Source organism: Callorhinus ursinus, unplaced genomic scaffold, assembly GCF_003265705.2.
Source record: "Callorhinus ursinus isolate GAN/ISIS: 27379988/994484 unplaced genomic scaffold, GSC_fseal_2.0 scaffold5, whole genome shotgun sequence".
Classification (NCBI taxonomy): Eukaryota; Metazoa; Chordata; class Mammalia; order Carnivora; family Otariidae; genus Callorhinus; species Callorhinus ursinus.
In genome coordinates this window covers 14,834,065-14,854,541 of record NW_027397067.1, presented here as the reverse complement: position 1 = coordinate 14,854,541, position 20,477 = coordinate 14,834,065, and the positions used below count along the sequence as shown (strand labels likewise).

The 20,477-nt window shown below is 40.7% G+C and overlaps 2 protein-coding genes across 7 annotated transcripts in view; both read left to right on the top strand.

The window, feature by feature from the left end:
- The window catches only part of TTPA (alpha tocopherol transfer protein), a 33,968-nt gene extending 19,395 nt beyond the window's left edge, over positions 1–14,573 (top strand). For 2 of the 5 annotated variants that reach the window (XR_012378218.1, XR_012378219.1), the window contains exons 6-7: positions 3,048–3,189; positions 4,483–4,576. Coding sequence is in view for 2 of the 5 variants with exons in the window: in XM_073892819.1 (XP_073748920.1) it covers positions 13,813–13,921 (109 nt within the window). In the remaining 3 variants the exon portion in view is untranslated. Of the gene's footprint in view, positions 1–3,047; positions 3,232–4,482; positions 4,577–13,812 lie in introns of those variants that run through there. The other 3 variants (XR_012378220.1, XM_073892819.1, XM_073892820.1) reach the window with 3 other exon arrangements.
- GGH (gamma-glutamyl hydrolase) overlaps positions 14,387–20,477 on the top strand; it is a 20,593-nt gene continuing 14,502 nt past the window's right edge. Inside the window, exons 1-3 of one of the 2 annotated variants that reach the window (XM_073892823.1) lie at positions 14,467–14,593; positions 17,395–17,552; positions 17,696–17,810. In XM_073892823.1, coding sequence (XP_073748924.1) covers positions 17,704–17,810 — 107 coding nt within the window. In that variant the 5' untranslated portion in view covers positions 14,467–14,593; positions 17,395–17,552; positions 17,696–17,703. Of the gene's footprint in view, positions 14,594–17,394; positions 17,553–17,695; positions 17,811–20,477 lie in introns of both variants that reach the window. The other variant, XM_025870638.2, reaches the window with a different exon arrangement.

Sequence of the window (20,477 nt, the reverse complement as noted above, 5' to 3'; positions counted from 1 at the left end):
TAACTGAGGATGTGTTCTTAGACGAGGTACAATTTGAAGCAGAGCCTTTAAGGTGAATTGACTGCCCTGGAGAAAAATGAGAACTGAGGAGAAGAAGGATATTCCAAAAAAGAAATAGCATGAGCAAAGACAGGGATGAGAATGAATAGGCCATGTCTGAGAAATAGTGAAGAGCCCTATTATTTTTGGAGGGAGGGAATGGGTACAGGAGAGTAAGACTTCCCCTAGAAAGATGCACATGAAACACACGTGGGAGGCTTTGAACACCTGCTGAAGTGCACTCAAATGTATGGATTACTTATTTTGTGCCAGACAAAACTTTAGATTCACATACATTGTGTCATTCAATCTCTGCTGAAAAAAAGGTAAGTTGGCATTGTGCCCATTTTTACAGAAGAGAACTGAACTTTGAACATGTCTGTTCCTGGCTCAGAGTTACAGAGTTAGTGAATGCCAGCATCACACTGAACTTGGCTGGCCTGGCTATAAAGTCCACACCCTCCACAACACCACCATGCTCCTTTCAGACCCAGTTCCACAGGCCACCAGATTCTACCAATCCTACTTGGAAATGTCTGACCCCAACCCATTTCAAAGATTAATCACCTCTCGTCAGACCTGCTATAATAACCTCCACATTAGACTACCAGTGTCTCATTATTCTTGCCCTTACATACCCTTTCCATGGCTGCCAGAGTTCCCTTTCTGCAGGATTTTATCCCCTGAACTTTGAGAGAGCAGCACTGCATGTGTGGTAAACTGCTAATTGGCATCCAAGGCCCTTTACAACCAGGCCCAACCTGTTCTTCCATCCTAACATTGCAGGACTCTGAACCCCACCTATAGTCTAGGCACTCAACCTTTTCACCACTTTGAAAACCATCACCCCCTCCACATAAGACATCTCAGAATCAGTAACAAGGGAGGGGGTGCGGGGAGGGAGGAAGGGAAAATGTGTGTATTGTGTCCTCTGAACCTTTGCTCTTATTGTTTTCTCAGCTCCATGCCCTTTCCTGCTTTCTCTGTGTGCTCATCTGCAGAGTGCTGCTCACTTGTCACATCTGGGAAAACTCTAAACCTCCAGAGAATTCTTTGCTCCTACTTGTGGATCCTCTGTGTGGAGGTCTCAAACAATCCTTATGACACTGAATTTATAGCTGTTTACCTGCCTGTCTCCCTGCTGAAAAGTGCTATGCAGACAGTCTTTTTCACCTTCGTATAATCAGTATCTAACCCGCGTCTAGCACAGGGTCAATACTCACAGGATGCAGACTTTACTGAGGCCTAGTTCTCATTGCAAGCCTGGGTGACAGCCACCAGGGGAATAGTCACAAGTGGGATGAAGGTCTGCCTTGTGCTAAATGGAATATTGTCTACTGGGAAGTTGAGCTGTCCTCAGCAGCCTCCTTACAAACCCTAAGACTTAACCTCCTCTCTCTACTTTTTTTCTCTCTCATCCTGTTAGCTGTGTTACAGTGATAAGGTCCTACCCTGTTGGGCTTTATTTCTGTCTCAGATTTCAATCCATTTCTCTGTTTTAAGTATTTTAAGTAATTGGCTTTAATTTTTTAGTTGATTTTAAACTTCACTTCTTTTAATTCTACACCTACACACATACATAGTACTAGGCTGGCCCCTATGGAGCTGCTGCAGAGACTCATTAAGCACAGTTGAATAAATAAACCCCTGTGGCAATTTGGCTCTCATCAGGAGCTCCCTCTCCAGTCCACAAGAACTCTTCTGACAGGTTACCCACAGCAGAGTTTTACTGTGCACTATACTCCTCTTTCTTAGAGTACCGTACGTACCCTTGGGGTGATATGAAGATCTGGGATGAGGAATGGTCAGGCACAGCCCCACGCTATACTCCATCTTCTTTCCCCCACTGCTCAGTCTCATCCACTCATGACTCAGGCGAACCTCTTTTGAGGAACTTCAGTCCATCCTCTGAGGGTATCTGAGTCTCATTACCCAAATTCAGTATGCAGATGACCTCAGCTTAATGATGGTTGTCAATGCCCAGTATTTACTGCAAGCTCTTGCCCAAAAGGGACAAAACATCTCTAAACATAAAACAATTAACAGCCCTCAAGTGCTAGCACACGATATCCTCCCTGAAGTAAAGACTTTATTCCTAAAAAAAAAAATTAACACCATTATCAATTTCCCTCTCCCAAACACCAAAAGACAACTCCAAGGATTTCTACAATTAGTTGGCTATCACCAGAATTGACTCCCTAACTTTTCTGCCATTGCCTTTCCCTTATACGTCATGACTAAAGAGATGTCCCTGACCTCCTTAATTGGGTTCCATGCCTGCAACTCCAAACCTCAAATCCTCTCCATCTTCTTCTCCCACTGTTAGAGTCCCTAATTACTCATACCCTTTCCCCTTTTTATACACCCAAAGATACACTTTGGGGAGGGGGTCCTCAACCAAAACACACTGTCTTCCTTACCACCAAAACTGCTCCAAAACAAAGAGTACAACCTTTGATTCACATTTCACAACTAAAAAATAAATAAATAAAAGCCTTACTTCAAATAGAAATCCACCTCAACAGGAAACCTTAAATTGAAGGTCTTTGGAGAGGCCTGAAGGAGCAGATGATGATGTAGGTGACAGAATATGTCACACCCAAAATATGCCACTTGGACATAAGGATTATTTTGAGCTTAAGGCAACTGAGAAGCAGATACAAGAGAAGTTCTCCACCTTCCCCCTATTTACCTAAAAACAGGACATAAATCTTCCCTTCTTCCACAAAGAAAGACAAAAGTTAATCACTGGAGACAACTATAGATCCTTACCAGTCCTGAGGAATCTACATAGTAAACTTTATTAGCCCTTATCTTCCACTAATTTTCCATATATTTTATTTGCCTTCCCACAATTTACCACCCCCAGAAACTTGAAGTCCTCTTCCTTTGCTAAGATGCTATATAAGCCCAAGTTCTAACCAATCCTTTGAGTTACTCTTCATTGAGGTTTCTCTCACACAATGTACACTGCATGAATTTTCTCTTGTTAATCTATCTTTTGTCAGGGAACCTGGAAGAGAAGAAGGAAAAAAAAGAAATTTTCCTCCCCTCTAATGACATGAAGTAGACTGCTTTCTCAAGAACAACTGTATGATACCATAAAGTGGTCAGCTTCCAACCAACACACCAGAACAAGATCATCCACAGGTGTTAAATTCAATCCCCTCCATATTTTTCCTTTGTATTCTTCTTGTTATCCTCCTTCTATTTTTCTATTACTGACTAGTATCAAAACTTCCTTGAACTATGTCTTTCTTTTTTGCCCTTCCTACCAAATAAGATTCCTTATTTTACCTATATTCAGGACACCCAAGCCTTTGGATGGCTTTTGCTAAACTGAGATTACTCAACCTTAACATCTTTCTTAAAATTGTTGCCTTTGTTCACCCTTTCCTTCATTTTTCCTCAAATTCTTCTTCCCATCCTTAAAACTACGGCTTAGCTGTTTTCCCCACACAATGCTAGGGCATTCTTCCTATATTTAAATCAGTTAAACAAATAACCAAATCCAATCTGGACCACTTTTAGAAAAGTCACGTTTATTTCTCCGGCAATTTCACAGACAAGAATTTTCTAGGTTCCAGTTTCTGTCTACATAGTTGACCTTGAACAACATGGGCTTGAACTGCATGGGTCCACTTCTATGCAGATTTTTTATAGTATAATACTATAAATGTATTTTCTCTACCATTTGATAATAACATTTCCTTTTCTCTAGCTTCATTTGTGATAAGTACACAGTCTATAATACATATAACACACAAAATATGTATTAATCAACTGTTTATGTTATTGGGAAAGCTTCTGGTCAACAGTGGGCTATTAATAACTAAGTTTTTGGGGAGTCAGAATTACGTGGGGATTTTCAACTATATGGAGGGTTGATGCCCCATACCCCTGTGTAGCTCAAGGGTCAACTATATATCTGTTACTCTGCCAACTCTAATGACAGTACTTGTAACTATTCATCATTTTCCCAAAGAAAATGCAACCTTATATCAAACAATTCCAGCATGGGTGCTGCCATCTGGAGGCACTAAAGTTTTATGTATGGAACAGTCCTAATCAGGATAGTCTCCTTGTAACCATACCCTTTTCTCAGCTTCTATATGGTAGAAAAGATGACACTATGACAAAAAAAATTGCCCATTTTCTTTGGTTATTCCAAAAGACACCTATTTCATCTTTGGGAGCAGACCTATTGATATCTCCTAGCATTGGGCAGACTCATATTACCTAGCCAGTCTTGTGAGTCCTTACCAGATATGTAGCCCAACTACTTTCGTAAAGTATTTAAATTCCTCTTTGTCCTGATCTTCAATGACTATCATTGATCTGGACAATATACCAGTAACTGTGATTCCTTAAAATGTGAAGGCTGACATCAAAATGTTATCATATTCTTCCTTTCTCTGCTGGACCTGACGACACCTTTGAAAGGGAAGCCAAGAGCTTGGTAGGAGATCTTGAGCACTTGGATGCTGCATCTGACCACATCTGAGCCACCTTTTTGCCTGGAGCATCTCCACTATGGGCTACTCAAGAATTGAGTCTAAACTCTCACATCTTGGGTGCCTGTGTGGCTCCGTTGGTTAAACATCTGCCTCTGGCTCAGGTCATGATCCCAGGGTCCTGGGATTGAGCCCTGCATTGGGCTCCCTGCTCAGCGGGGAGTCTGCTTCTCCCTCTCCCTCTGCCCATCCCCTGTTCATTCACTCTCTCTTTCTCAAATAAATAAATAAAATCTTAAAAAGAAAAACTCTCATATCTTGCATGCCCTACTACGGGAGATAACCATCACTGCAAACAATGTGATAAAGAACATTGAACTTCTTGGCCAAGAATTTCAAAAGACTCAACACACAGTGCTCCACAACTGACTGGCACTCAGTCTGATCTTGGCACCCAGAGGGGAGACATGTTTGGAAGTGACTGCTGCATATGTATTCCCCAAAATTTCTCTGACCTCTACATCATAAATAAGAACATTCAAGTTGCTAGGGGCACATGGGTGGCTCAGTCATTAAGCATCTGCCTTCGGCTCAGGTCATGATCCCAGGGTCCTGGGATCGAGCCCCGCATTGGGCTCCCTGCTTGGCGGGAAGCCTGCTTCTCCCTCTCCCACTCCCCTGCTTGTGTTCCCTCTCTTGCTGTGTTTCTCTCTGTCAAATAAATAAATAAAATCTTTAAAAGAAAAAAATCCAAGTTGCTAATGGAGAAATATACCCCATTGCCACCACAGTCCTGACCCCACTGTCAAAGGACTTTACCACACTAATTTTCTGGAATCCACTAGACTGGTCTCAAGTCTTGTCTTTATTCCTTAACAAAATCTGTAATATTTTTTCTGCTTATTCTTGTATGTATCCCCCCAATTAAATGCTTTTCTCCAGAACCCTTCTCAGTTCTAGACCACTGTCAGAGCACAACAGGTGGTTTGGCTGTTTCTCCAAGAACAGTGCCAACAAGAAATACTGACTTTGTGGACTATTTTACCGAACTTTGACCAAAATCCCACACAAATTACTCTAATCCCTAAGATTGTTTTGAGACAAACTATATTTGACAAAGCCAACAAACACAGACCTTTCTCTTTTGCCCAAACCTGCTGACAAAGCCAGACACAGACCTTCCAGTTTCCCACTCTTTGTCTCATTATTGATTAGCTAAGATTAGAACTATTTGTCATGATTAATTAGCTAAAATCAGACCTCTTGGTCCTCCTGAAACTTGTTAACTACAGAGGAAAATAATTCCTGTTCAGGTATCTGAGATTTCTTCTTGTAAAACAACCCCTGCTGTAAGCCTCCAAAATGCCATGTGTTCACTCCTTTCCACAAAAATCTAAGGCAAAGCCACCACAGAGACACTCTAATCTTCAGATCTGAGGTACACTCCAAATTGCAATAGTCAGAATGAAATAAACCTCTTTTCTTGTCCAGTTTTTGTCTCTGATGGAAGCCACCCAAATATTCTCTGATAGTTAGGAAGTGGTCTGTTTGGAATTAATGGTGGATTTCTGGGGAAGGTTGTGAGCTACCATTTTACCTCAGCTTTACTAAGCCCTTTGGTACATGAATGCTTTATATAGATACAGAAATGTAACTGGGCCTCCTTTAGCTGACTCAGCCCTCATCCAGTTGCTGTGTTGAGATAAATTTCACATCTGGCACAGACACACAATACAGATAATAAAACATTAATAAATAATGTAGACTTCAGTAAAGATTCCACATAGAAATGGTAAAAAGGGCAAAATTACAGATCACACAGCAAAACCACAATGTACCTTTGAACAGTCTTTCTCTTTTGTTTGTTGCCTTTCTCCTCTCTCCCCTCCCCTCCCCTCTCCTCCCTCCTCCTTATCTCCTCTTTTTCTCCCTCATCCCTCATTATGTCCCATTTTTGGGCTCCTTTGGGGTTTCTCTAAATCCATAACCATCCCTCTCCCTTAGCAAAACAAAAGTTCTCTTCCAGAATCCACCTATCTTAGAAAGTACAGAAATAGGGTGGGATGGATTGGTGACAACTCTTTACTTTATTTTTGAAGTTTTAATTGTAGTCTTACACTTTTTTTGCTTTTTTTGCTTTTTAAAAAAGACTTTGTTTTTACGTAATCTCTACAGCAAATATGGGGCTCAAAGTCACACCCCAAAATCTAGAGTCGCATGTTCTACCAACTGAGCCAGCCATGCACCCCTCATCTCATGCTTTAAAAAAAATATGTGGGGCACCTGTGTGGCTCAGTTGGTTGAGCGACTGCCTTCGGATCAGGTCATGATCCTGGAATTCAGGATTGAGTCCCGCATTGGGCTCCCTGCTCAGCGGGGACTCTGCTTCTCCCTCTGGCCCTCCCCCCTCTCATGCTCTCTCTCTTATCCTCTATCAAATAAATAAAATCTTTTTTAAAAAATGTGTGTGGGGGGGTTAGCTCATTTTAGACCTTTGAAAAATTTTTGTATTAAACATAAATTTTCAAGTTAACATTAATTCAGTGTTTCCTTTTTCAACCACTTTTAAACCGTTTGTTCTCATACATGTATTCCCACTGGGTTCTGGGCAAGCTACGTTAATTTCCTGCCATCTAGACGATGTCATAATGAGTTGAAGGACTTGCAAAGAAATGCCTCTTCTTTACCTTAGTTAACAAACACTTGGTTTCAAACATTCCTATACACATCCATAACAGAGATATAGAGACTCTGTAGCCAAATCCTGGCCACTCTGATGCTCTCATCTTACTAAGCTCTAGGATGGTTTATTTCTCCTTCCGAGTAGGATCATAAAAGAAAACTCTTAAGGTTTGCTCCTATGAGCTTCCCTCTACCCTCCTGTAAACCAAGACCTAGCTAGAACAGGATTTAGCTAAAGAAGGCTATAGTTGTTCCTCTGGTTGGTGGTTCCAAGTCTTTGGGTCCTGTTTTCAGTAAGTAGAGCCCTACCTAGGAAGACACTAGAGAAAAGCCCTTCCTTTTGTGATTAATAAGCCATTGCCTGCCCCCAGAGATGTATATCCTGTTCTACTGAACTTCCTGGTTTCACTAAAAGTAGATATATGCCTAAGGAGTGACTTGATTCAACTTCTGGATGTATATCACACTGATAATACTCCTAACTTTAACCAGGTATCGCCTCCTCCTCTTTCTTCTCCTCCTCTTCTTCCTCTGGTGGCCTGTTGAGTTCCTTAGTGGGGCTTCACTAAGGGGATTGCTCTCCCCTTTGAAAAGATGAGCCGTCTGAGATCTCCTCGAACACTCTTTGGACTAAAGAGTGAGACCAGTGCAGTTGTAATGAGACTGCTTTTTGCTACTTCCCAGTCCTATCCAAGGATGAATGCTGGAGTATTTCTTTCTATACCACCACTACACTTTGGGATGTCAAGGTGTATGAAGACCAGAGCAGAGGAGGGGAAGTGTTAAAACAGGGTAGTTTAGAAGAGGCTAGGCAAATTCTAGGGAGCAGCCAGACACCCTTCTGCTGATAGATAAGTCATGAGTGATCTGCGGGAAGTTGATGACTGGAGACCTATATGTTATAGCATTTAGATAAGCAGCACCTAGGACTCTGCTTTACTGACAGTCAGTGGTATTTCTAACAAGTGGCCCACAAATATGTGCAGTCAAATATTCTTGGTGGTGATTTTCTCTAGAGGCAATAAAGAATGTAAAAGTGGCCAGTGGCAAGAACCTGCTCTTGCTATTAAGTAAAAACTGGCTTGAGAAACTCAGACATGAATTATATTTTGTAAATAATTGATGTAAAATTAGGGTAGAATATCCAGTTACCTAATACGTCTATACTTAGAAGTGAGCGAAGGTTTGTCTCTTTCGAAGGTGGAAAAAAATATATCCTAGGCCCAGTTAGATGGGATAATGCTATTATAAATATTTAAGAAAAACATGTTACTAATAATAAATGTTATTGTTTCAAATGGTCCTTAAGGAAAAAGGTCATTTTGGAGATTTTACTTACCACATCTAAATACAAATACAGTGGGGGGGAAAATATAAATACATACATACCAGTACAGTGGGAAGGACAAGTATCAGTTTTGCTTGTGTTTTGTTTATTTGTATGTTAGCTCTAGTGGTCTGTTTTATACTTTGACATTCCAGTGGTGATTTCTGTTTTGCTATCTCCCTGATTTTGAAGAAAAATTCAATGTGTTTTATTCTAGGTGTCCACTTTTGATTTTTGCTTTGCATTATACTGTATTAAAGTTACTAAGGCTTTTGTTTAGCTGTTTCTGCTTGATAACTTACAGTGCTTACAGTCTTATGAACACGCATACTAATAAAACAGGATCCTCTGATGATGTTATGTCTTGCAGTTAAAATTGTTATACAAAACAAGGAGGGGCACCTGGGTGGCTCAGTTGGTTAGGTGTCTGCCTTCGGCTCAGGTCATGATCCTGGGGTCCTCGGATCGAGCCCCACATCGGGCTCCCTGCTCCGCGGGAAGCCTGCTTCTCCCTCTCCCACTCCCCCTGCTTGTGCGCTCTTTTTTGTCAAATAAATAAATAGAATCCTTAAAACAAAATAAAACAAGGAGACATTATTCTTTAGGCAAAATAAAGAGAATTTAAAATTCTTTTTTATAGATTCTAATTCTTTAATTCTCTGCTCATCCATTTTGCCCGTATTTTTCTCCATTTTATTTAAAATTAATCATATTTTATTTAAAATAAAAGCCTTGTCTTCTAATTGCAATATCAGGATCATCTATGGGTCTTTGATTTTACTTTTCTTTTTATATTACTATTATTTATTTCTGCTTCTTCACATTTTAAAAAATATCTTATTGTATGTTGGACATTGCATTTAACTGTAGAGGCTCCAGATAGTATCTTCCATTAGCAATGATTCTTCCTTTCTTTTTGTCAGATAGAGTGAAAGGCTAGTCAATCCAATCAGGTCTTATCCTGGGTTGCTAATTTAGTAAGATTCAGTCCATCTCTGGTTCATCCCCATTCTTCATGATTGTTCCTTTTGGGCTTATTAATTAATTTTTGAGAGAAGGAGAGTGAGTGCATGAGAGCGGAGGGAGGGGTAGAGGGAAAGGGAGAGAGAGAATCCTAAGCAGGCTCCACACTCAGCATGGAGCCCAATGCGGGGCTCTATCTCAGGACCTTGAGATCAGGATCTGAGGCAAAAATCAAAAGTCAATCCTCAACCGACTGAGCCACCCAGGTGCCCTGGTCCTCTTGGGCTTTTGATTGATACCCTGCATACTCTTCTTTTCTCAGCTGAAAATTCTACCTTTGGCAGATTTTAAACTTAGTACCCATCTTTCGCAGGTTAAAAATGTGGTAAATGCCCTGAAGCATCTATTGTGGGTTTGCTGAAGGCTCTCTCCCTCTAATGGAACTTTGTTTCCAAAGCTCTGCAAGGCAAGTGAATGTTTCACTTTGCCTTTCCTATTCAGCCTTCCTCAGTTTCTGGTACCATCCCAGAATTCAGTCCATGTCCCAAGGGAAAAATCTAACCATGTACTTTATATTTTCCATTTTTTTTGCCAGCCTATATAACTATAAAAAACTCCACCGCTTTCTCTTTTCCAGCTAGGATCCATTGCCTTATATCTACCTGCATAGGTATAATTAATTATACAACTTTTATCATGCCCCTTGTTCTTACTCTTAACTTTTTCTATCCGGTTGGGAAGTTTTAAATGGCACGTTTTGACTCCCACAAATACCTACACAAGGTGATTTTATTTTAGTTTTCCCCTCCTCTCTCTCCTTTCCTCTCATTTTTTAACTTGCATTCTTCCTATTGGGCAGAATAGATGTTTATATTCTACTCTTTGACCCATGTCTCTACTCTTATTTTAGTATTAGTACTATAATGAAATCTATTAAATGCTCACCATCAGTTATTTTGATATATTTTCCAAGTCATCTTTTCTTTAGATCAAATTCATCTTCTAGATTGTTTTCCAGGAAAGGTGTGTGAGAACAGTTATGTGTTTCTATAGCCCTCATACTTCAGCTGCATACAGAAATCTGACTAAGAATTTATGTGAAGTTTTCTTAAAATCATGCTCCATTATTGCCTTGACTTTTATGTTGCTCTGCTCTTGAAAAGTGTGAGGTCATCCTAATATTCTTACCCACGTAAGTAAACTGGTTATTTTGCTTAGTGGCCTTCATAATTTCTCCTTTTTCCTTAATGTCCAATAGTTTTACTAGGACAAGTCTCAGAGTTGGTCATTTCAAGTTGATTTTACCATTTTTCTCTTACTTACAGAAAGTCTCTTGGATTATAGTGATAAATACTGCTTTTGTTCCATTGCTCTGTTTTCTTCTTCTTCCAGGACTCCAATAATACATATGTTGAATCTTCTTTACCTTCCATTTTAAGCACTTTTTCTCAGACTTGTTTTACTTTTTCATTCCGTTGGTTGTTTCCTCCTTTTCTTCACTGACGTTTATTAAAATTCTACTTGAATCTTTTCTTCCTTAGACAGACAGTGGTAATTTATTCTTCACTTGTGAGATGGTTTTGTCTTTTCCTTCAAATTTTTCCTGATTAGATCAACTCTTGAGGCATTCCTTCCTGTTTTTGTCCACTTCTGTTCTCAGGTTGTGAACTAGACTTGCTACATACACATATACACATTTATCTAATGCTTGTTTGAGAATATTTTAGTTTGGAGCTTGGTCTTACAGCTTTGTTGTTTTGAGGGAAAATTTTCATTAGGTGAAATGTTACAACTTACCTTTTTTGTTTCATCTCAGAATAGTTTTGCATTGTGTTGGTCTGATTTTTTTTTTTTTAATAAGCCTTTTGTGGACAATTTCCTACTTGAAAAGTATTTTATTGTGTCAGTATAGTGAAGTGTAATTCCTTTAAGAGATAATGTTTTTGTGGTGGCAGTTTTATGTATGTAGGGGTGAGGTAGGGTGGCTGGCATGACTTATTTCTTCTGTCTCTGTGGAATCCTTAATTTTTCCCCTTCTTTCTTTCCCTCCATTGCCATGTCTTTAAGGGACGCTACCCCCCCTTGTCAGTGTAGCCGATTCTTCCTCAAAAGTAATGCTTTCTGAAGCTTCCACTTCTGGTCTCTTATTTTCAAGTTCCTTCTTGACAGCCAGTGCTATAACTTACCAAGACCCAGGCTATGTTCAGTATGTTGGCACTTAATGTTTGACATTTTCTTTCAAGGTTTGATTTTGCCAATGCTTTGTTTAATCATCCACTCCCTTTTTTCTTTTTCAAAGATTCTCTGAAGCCCTGCCTCTCCCACTCTCAGCATCTAGATGTCTTGCAGCAGTGGATGATGCTTTTTAAAATTTGGTACTAATCAATTTTCTGATAACTGGATGTTTGTGGTATCCTCTGTCTCCTGATATTGCTAAGGGCTTGAATCACACGTAATTATATTTGCACTGCTTGTACATAATGTTTTTTGAAAATGTGTGGAAAGTTTTTGGTTCAAGTGGTTGACATTATCCTGTAGACCCTGTTATCTATTAATACAGATTTATCTTTGTTCATAAGCAGCTCCAATTCATTCATTTTCATGCTTTCTAATGGTCTACTAATTCTTCAATTTATTACCCATTCTCTTATAGGTCATTTACATTGCATTTAATATTTCACTATTATCAAAAAAATGTTAACAAAGAACATACTTATGTCTATTTCTTTATTCACACATCCAAGCATTTCTCTAGGGCATATATGGAGTATGTCTGAAAAGTGCTGGTTTATAGAATATGTGCATTTTTTAAAAGATTTTATTTATTTATTTGAGAGAGAGAGCAGGAGCGGGGTGGCGGGGGAGGGGGGAGGATGTGGCAGAGGGAGAGGGAGAAGCAGGCCCTCAGTTGAGCAGGGAGCCAGACACAGGGCTCGGGGCTCAATTCCAGGACCCCAAGATCATGACCTGAGTTGAAGGCAGCCACTTAACCGACTGAGCCACCCAGGTGCCCCCAGAATATGTGCATCTTCACCTTTACCAGATATTCTCTAACTGCTTTCAATAATGGTTGTAATAATTTACAATTCTACTAGCAGTGTTAAAGAATTCTCATTTTCTACACACTTTATTATTTTGAAGGTTTACATTTTTGTCAATCTGATGGATGTGACATATTATCTTAATTTACATTTCCCTGATGGCTATTGAAGGTTTGGTTTGTCTTTTCATATTCTTTCCCTAGTTTTCTTTTCGGATGTTGTCCTTTATTAAGTCCTTTGTATATTTTAGAAATAAACTTTCAAAATTCTATATTTTGTAAACATATTTTCCAAGTTTGTGCCTTATCTTTAACTTTCTTAAACGTTATATAGCTATTTCAAAGCTACAGCACTGTCAAACCTATTATTTTTCTCCATTAACATCTGTATCTTTTTATACAATGTTTTAAAAAATCCTTCTGACCCCCAATGTCATGAACATGTACTACTATATCTTCTTATTGGAGTATATTTTGTTTTTCACATTTACATCTTTATTTAAATGGAGTTTATTTTTGTGTAAAATGCCAGGTAATGATTTTTCGTCTGCAGATAGATACCTGTTCCAATGCCACAAATTCATATTTACCAAGGCTCTTCCTCTGTTCAATTATGCTCAGAACCAGCTGAGTACTTAAGGCCTTTCCTAGTATCTTTAGTCACATTCTTTGGGCTTATCTCTCACCACGCCCTTCCACAGTAGCATTATTTTCTTGTCAAACCAGATTACTTATTGCAGTCACTCTTCTTGAATACCAAAACTCCATTCTTGCACTCTCCATAAGTCATGTTCTCTTCCTGTCTTTTCTCCTTCCCACATTATAAACTTCTTCTAAAAAAGACATTGCCCAATTCACCTTTGCATCCCCAATAATTAGCACTGATTGAACAGACTTCTGGTATTTGTCAAAGAATTTTATTCTTAATTTAATTTGGCCCTTGTAGGTGGGCACTTCCACCTAGTACAAGACCTATCTATAGCGCTAGGTTTTCACACAGAAGGAAAAAGGTTTCTGTCTTTTACCTACCTTCCCACCAAAATATGCCTCGTGATTCTAAAGCTTTTCTAAAATTTTTAAACAGAACCCTCAAAATAGTTCTAACGCCCAGGAACCAAAGTTACCATTTCTGCCCCTGTGTGTAGGACAGGCAAGTCTGTGGTGGAGGCTAACAGTAAAGGGGGCGTGCGCCCTCTGCAGAGGAGGCCAGCAGTTGGCCCCTCCTTGACCCACTTCGGAGGTGAGGCCGCGTACCCGGGGACGTGTTCCCATCCATCGTCCTTCCCTCTTCCCTTCGTTTCCTCCAGCTGCCTCGACCCTGAAAACAAAGAGCAGGATGTAGAAATTACCTCTGAAGTCACTGTCCATCCTTCGACGGAACGCTGGAGGGCCCAACTTGGCTGTCAGCCTTCTTAATGACACGGTCCGCCCTTTCAGGCGGGAGCTACAGTCGGCGCAAAGTTCTCAGGCGACTTCTCGAATCTCTCACGGGCCCCGCGTGCTGCCTGGTTACAAGATTCGCGCAGGCCGGGACCCAGGGGTTCCCCTTCGAGAGCCTGGGCTCCGTTACGGGTGACTGAAGGTCACCTCCGTGGAACAGTTGAAAGGGAAGATTCCGCGCCCCCCAGGCCCACTCAGAAGTTTCCGGTGTTCTCCGCACGGGCCGCCGGGCAGAAGCAGGGGTCGCGGGGTCGCGGGTGGCAGAGTGAGGCCCGAGTGATGAGGTGAGAGGGGCGACTGCGTCCCCAGAACCGTCAGCGTCCCCAGAGCCGGCCGCTCCCGCCCTGCGACCGCCGCGCGCGCCAGAACTGCATTTCCCACAGGCCCCCGCGGTGGAGCGCCGCCCTCGCCTGCCACCCCCCGCGCAGCCGGGAGACCGCCCACGCTGCTGCGGCCGCCGCCGCCGCCGCCGCCGCTGCAGCCAGCCTGGGTCCCCTGCCAGCTGTGCCTTTGAAAGGCGACGGGAGGCGGCGAGCACGATGGCGAGAATGGAGCGCGTGCTGTGTGTGCTGGGCCTGGTCCTGTGCGGGGCGGCGAGCCCCGGGCTGTGCGCTCCTCGCGCCTCCACTTCCAAGAAGCCCATCATCGGTAAGAAGGCTGGGTGGGAGCCGCGGGCCTGCGGCCGGGTGTCGGTCCTGGGCGCTTCCCGCTGCTGGGCTCCAGCTGATGCGTCCCGCCTTGGAAGTACCCGAGTCCAGGGTTACGATGTGTGCCTTCATTTGTAGCACGAGTAAGAGCCGAGCCAAGACACCATTTCGATCGTGCCGAAATAGAGCTAATGCCTGGTGGTTTCCTCAAATTCATTTGGCTCTTGAAGTTGAAAGGGAGGAGGGTGCGCGGGGAAGAATCCTGCGGATTGTTTTTTTCTTTGTACATTGCTAAGAATTTCTGCTAACTCACCAAACTCTGTACATACGTTATGTTTATTAAAATTTCGGGGAGTGAGGGCATATTTTAAGATACAATGCATTATCCATATAAAAATCGAATTGACCAGATAATCAAGAAATTATGGTATACTTCGGATGCTGCGCCGGAGGGCAGCAGTGGCTAATATAATCCTAGTGTCAGTTCTACTGGTGTTAAAGCGAAGCATGTAATTTTTCGTTTCCAGCAAATTTATGTTTTAATCACAGTTTGCATTGCCAGAACAGACATTCGAGACAGGGAAGGGGAAGGCTACCCAGGAGAAATCAATCAGCCTAGAATTAAAATTTGCCAGAAGCAATTTATGTCAGATGAATAAGATTGGCTTTATTTTAGCGGTAGTATTATCCCATTCAAACTCTTTTACCTTCTGGGAAGGGGAACATCATATTCTGTAACTAAATAGTAAGTAAATGAGTATTTTTTTTTCATATATATTGCTAGTGCCTGGTTTTCAAATGGGTTTTGTATCAATATTTGGAACTTGGAATGCCTTATTTCATAGCTATTTAAAATGGTGGTTAGATTCTCCAAGGAGAATTAACTCAAAATAAAATTCTAGGTAGTGTGTTGGGAATTGTGAGTGTAGAGAGGAGGGAAAAGGGGGTGGGGGGATTCTTTTCCCTTTCCTGGAAACAGTGGTAGTCCGGGGTCAATTACAGAAAAAGGAGTGTGCTTTCAGTCACATCACTTAAGACAAAAATAGTTAACTAAGCACCTACTATGTTCAAGGCATTGAATTAGGATGTGCAAAGGATTCAAAGACAAGGAAACCACAAAAGTTGTGAGGTGGCCTTAAAGTATGGGTGGAATTTTGGTCACATTTTGAGGGACTTACAGCTTGAGCTTTTCCCGCCCACAGATGGAAAAAGTGAGTAGGTGGGTAAAGGGGCAGGGTGGGGGAGAAGTTGGTGGAACTTACCTATTCTAATATACTTTTTCTCCTTTCTGGTACTTATATTCACATGTTCCAAACCCTTTTTTGTGGCACCTCACCTTGCCTGCCTTGTACCATTCCATTCCCCGTTTCCTGTGACACTCCCTCATTCTTTCCCTACCACATTTCATTTTCCTCGGTGAAGACTTACTTACTTAACAAATTTTGGCACTTGGCATGTGTTAACTGAGTGCCTGACAATGCCAATTTTTGTGACAAGCTGGAAATAGAGAAGTATAGACAGCTTTTCCTGTCAGGTGGCCTACAGAGACAATGAAGTGTTCCAAATGGTGAAGCAGCAAATGATACTGGCACAGGTGTATTCTCCAGACAGACATGTTTTGATGTATATTGGGTGCCAGTACTGTGCTGGGGCTGAGGTTTCAGTGATAAGAGGCAGACTGAGAGGTAGGTGGGGCAGAGCACACAGGGTCTTGTAGAGTTTACAAAAGTTTAGGAACCCATTGAGGTACTTAAACAAGGAGATGCCCCCTGTTGATTTGTTATCTCTGATCTCATTTCCTATCGTTTTCTCCCATTGCTCACACAAGCTCTAGTCATATGGACTCCTTGAGATGTGATAGGCACACACCTGACTTAGGACCTTTGCACTTGCTGTTCCTCCACCCTGGATCCCTCTTCTTCCAGGTACTTGCGTATGGTTTACTTCCTCATCTCTCTGAAGTCCTGGCTCTCAAATGTCATGTTCTACCTTCTCAGGGAGGAGGACTTACCTGGTCATCATATTTAAGAGACTTTCTTCCCCTGGATAGATGGGACCAACTCCTCCCCCTCTCCAAAACACAACTTCTTACTCTGCTTTACTTTTTTTCTTTAGCATTTACCACCAACCATCAGACTTTATATTTTAACTTTTTATCTTGTTAATTATTTGTCCTCTCTTCTCTCCCTCCCACATACTAGGATTAAAGCCCATAAAGGAGGGATTTTTGTTTTGTTCGCTCATGTGTCTCCAGTGTCTAGTTCAGTGCCTTGTATATATTATGATTCAGGAACATACTGAATGAAGAAGTGAATGAATGAATGCATGGTGATATGATCAGATTTCTTTCCATGTGGAGAACTGGTTGGAGTTGTTGAGGATTGTTTAAGAAAGGATATAGAGAGACCTTTTAAGACGCTATTGTTATAGTCTGAAGGGGAGGAGGAAGGATGTTGGTTGCTTAGATTATGTTGCTGATGTTGGAGAGAGAGAGATAGAAGATATTTCCGCTCTTTTGCTTTATTAGTGTATGGGAGAGGAGAGACCTCCTTCTAGCTTAAGGATGTGAGATTGATTCTAGGTTGTGTGAAGGAGGCTGGTGCTATTATAAACCTGCTTTGGGGCTTATTTGGTCTCCTTGATGAGGTGAGAGAGAGGAGGCTACTTAAAACTCAGAGCAACCTCCACTGTCTTTTCCCAAAGTCTGTGGAATTACTTACAGAAGAAGCTTTGTATTTAATTCTGTGAGTTAAACAAGTAAAGTACTGGTATTTTTTTTTAAAGATTTTATTTATTTGTCAGATAGAGAGCACAAGCAGGGGGCGCTGCAGGCAGAAGGAGAAGCAGGCTCACCACTGAGCAAGGAGCCCAATGCAGGACTCGAACCCAGGACCCTGGGATCATGACCTGAGCTGAATGCAGATGCTTAACCGACTGAGCCACCCAGGCACCCCAAAGTAGTGGTATTTTTACTGTGATGTGTTTCAGTTTCTGAGTAAGAAAAAAAGGAAATTGCTTGAAATTAAAACTATTTTTCTTTCTTTCTTTTTTTTTCTTTTCTTTTCTTTTCCTTCCTTCCTTCCTTCCTTTCTTTGTAATTTAGGAGTATTAATGCAAAAGTGCCGTAATAAGGACATGAGAAGCCTGGGAAAATACTATATTGCTGCATCCTATGTAAAATATCTGGAGTCTGCAGGTGCAAGAGTTGTACCAGTAAGGTATGATCCAATATTTTTTACACTGTATAAATAAAAACTCCTGTTTTTTCTCAAATAATTTTTTTATCTCAAAAATTTGCTCTGATTGCATCATTTAAATGTGGTAACATTGCTCCTGATTTTTTTTGCCAAATCTAATGCTTATAGTCATTAAATTGTTTAAAGGATGAAACTGTCTATATTTACAATGCTATTAGAGGTCTGTCAAACATATTAGGTAAAGAATGAAATGATAGTTTCCTATACCCCAGAAAAGGTGGTATTCATCAGACATTTGGAAAATAATGGAGTAAAAGAATCGATAAATTAACCAGCTTTATTCCATAATATTAGGATAAGGGAACACTTATGGAATGAAAGAGATTTTTAGATGACTTTTAAAATACCTTCACATTCTACTTTAAAAATTTGTAAATGACTAACACAGCAGTGTTGCTTCAATATAAATTACAAGAATTGCAGTCTTAAAGGAGCTACTTTTTGTGATATAATGGCCTATTAAGACTAAAATGACATGTCATATTTTGATTGGGAAAGAATTGAATTTTTTAACAAACAAAACCTTATAAGTATTTATAATATTTTTTCACCCCAAATTAGCATATTTTAGAATCTCCCAGCTCTCCTATCTATTCCATTGTAAGTGATTTCACACACAAAACACAATTGTGTGCTTTATGTAATTAATTCCACCTTAAAAAGCTATAACGAAGAAAGGTACTGTTCAAATAAAACAGTGATAATCAAAATGCAAACATTACAACTGAGAGAATTATACCACAAAATGGTTTTATGTTTAGCTTCGTAAGGATCACCTTCTTGCTTAATCTTTTACATTTAGTTATCTCTACCCCATTCGCTTTTGACGTTCATCGTTCATTTTTTTCGTAGCAAATCTAATTTTTCTAATGAAACCTTATTTGGAACTCAGATAACACCAGAGTTTTAGAGCTGAGGAGGCTTTCAAGTCTACAGAACAGCGTTTCAAAGTTTTGATCACGGGAGCTTTTTCTGCAAGTGTTCTTTTAGGACATTAGTGCTGATAATCTGGATGGGACGTGGGAGAGACACAGGCAGGTAGACCAGTTCAAGAGACTTGAGGTAGGCTAGGTGTGAAGTGAAGAGAGCTTGGCTTACTTGTAGGATCGATGGATAAATGTTCTCTAAAAGTATCAGCAAGATTTGATGACTAATAAAATGAAAGGACATAGGGAGGAATAGTCAAGAATGACAAGTTTTGAAACTGGGCAAGTTTTGAAACTCGGGATGTTTTGAAACTGGGGAAGTTTTGAAACTGAGAAAGTTTTGAAACCTAATGACTAGCAGCAGAATGCTGTTATTTATGATGGAGTCACTGAAAATGTGACTGTCAGCATGGAGGTTAATTTCTAGCTTGGGTTCCCAAAGTTCATTTTAAGGTATATTGCTTGTCATTAGAATCATATAATCCTACAAAAACAATGTAATACATGGCAGCTAAATTCCCAGAGTAACCTCTAAAGGATGACCTAAAACAGAATGAGAGTAAAGTGACCACACTGATAATGTTGAATTCATTTCTGAATTTTGGATGCTGGGAGCCAACTTCCATGGTTTGGAAGGGAAAAGGAGGTGGATGGGAGACCTAGGCAAAATTCTGGAATAGGTAAAGAAGTTTGTTTTTGTTCTCCTGCCTTCTCCTGCCTGGCGCCCTGAGGTTATCAGAAATCCCCACTGTGGGCTAGTGGAACCCATGGGGCATCCTCCTCCTGAGAGGTGGCATGTGACACGGGCTATTTTTGGTTTAAAAATGTGTTTTGCTCACACAGCGTTTTAAAACAGTTTTAAACATTTACAAATAAGAAGACTTCATAAAAGTCTGAATTTTTGGCGTTTTTTTTTTGTTGTTGTTCAAGACAGTCATCTGGGGCTGACTTTAAATGAAGCAAGTGCCTACCATTGGCAACAATGCCTGTTACTCCTTTTCATGCTGCTGAAACTGCGTCATCTGCCATCATCACCAGCCCTAAGCTGTTTTCTTTTAGTTAAAGAGAGAGTAAACTATTTCATACCCTATTGAGAAGGTCTTTGGTTCTAGAAAGTCTGACAACATGCAGATAATATCTGTATTCAGAGAATATGATCTGGCCTGTCTTCCCTGTCTGGTCTCTGGGGCATTGGAGTTCATGACACTTTATCCCCCCCCACCCCAACAATTAAGCCCCTTAAGAATGATTAGCAGGGTCTAAAAGTTCAGCCATGGACAACATGGGAGCCATTTATTTAGACTTAATGAAATGACTGAAACCAGCCTGCATGGCTAGCTGGTAGAGAAGGCCCTGGAATGTAGCTGAGTGGTCTAAATCCATTCTGGTGATGATTGTCCTGGTTTAAATATCCATGGGGAAGATTCTGGGTCCTGACTGGTTCCCTTTTTATTGACCCAGTCTGGGGAGATAAGACTGGTAGAATACTGGGAATGTGGACTCACATTTGAATCTCCTTGTCACTTCCCAAGTCAGGGCCACTTGTGCATTTATCCTCCATCTAAGATAATGGTAAGCACCACTGCAATATCACCCACTGCTTTATAGCTCTCTGCTGGGAGGAGAAGTATTATGAATTTCTTCTTTTTTTTAAATTTTATTTATTTATTTTTTTAAAAGATTGTATTTATTTATCAGAGAG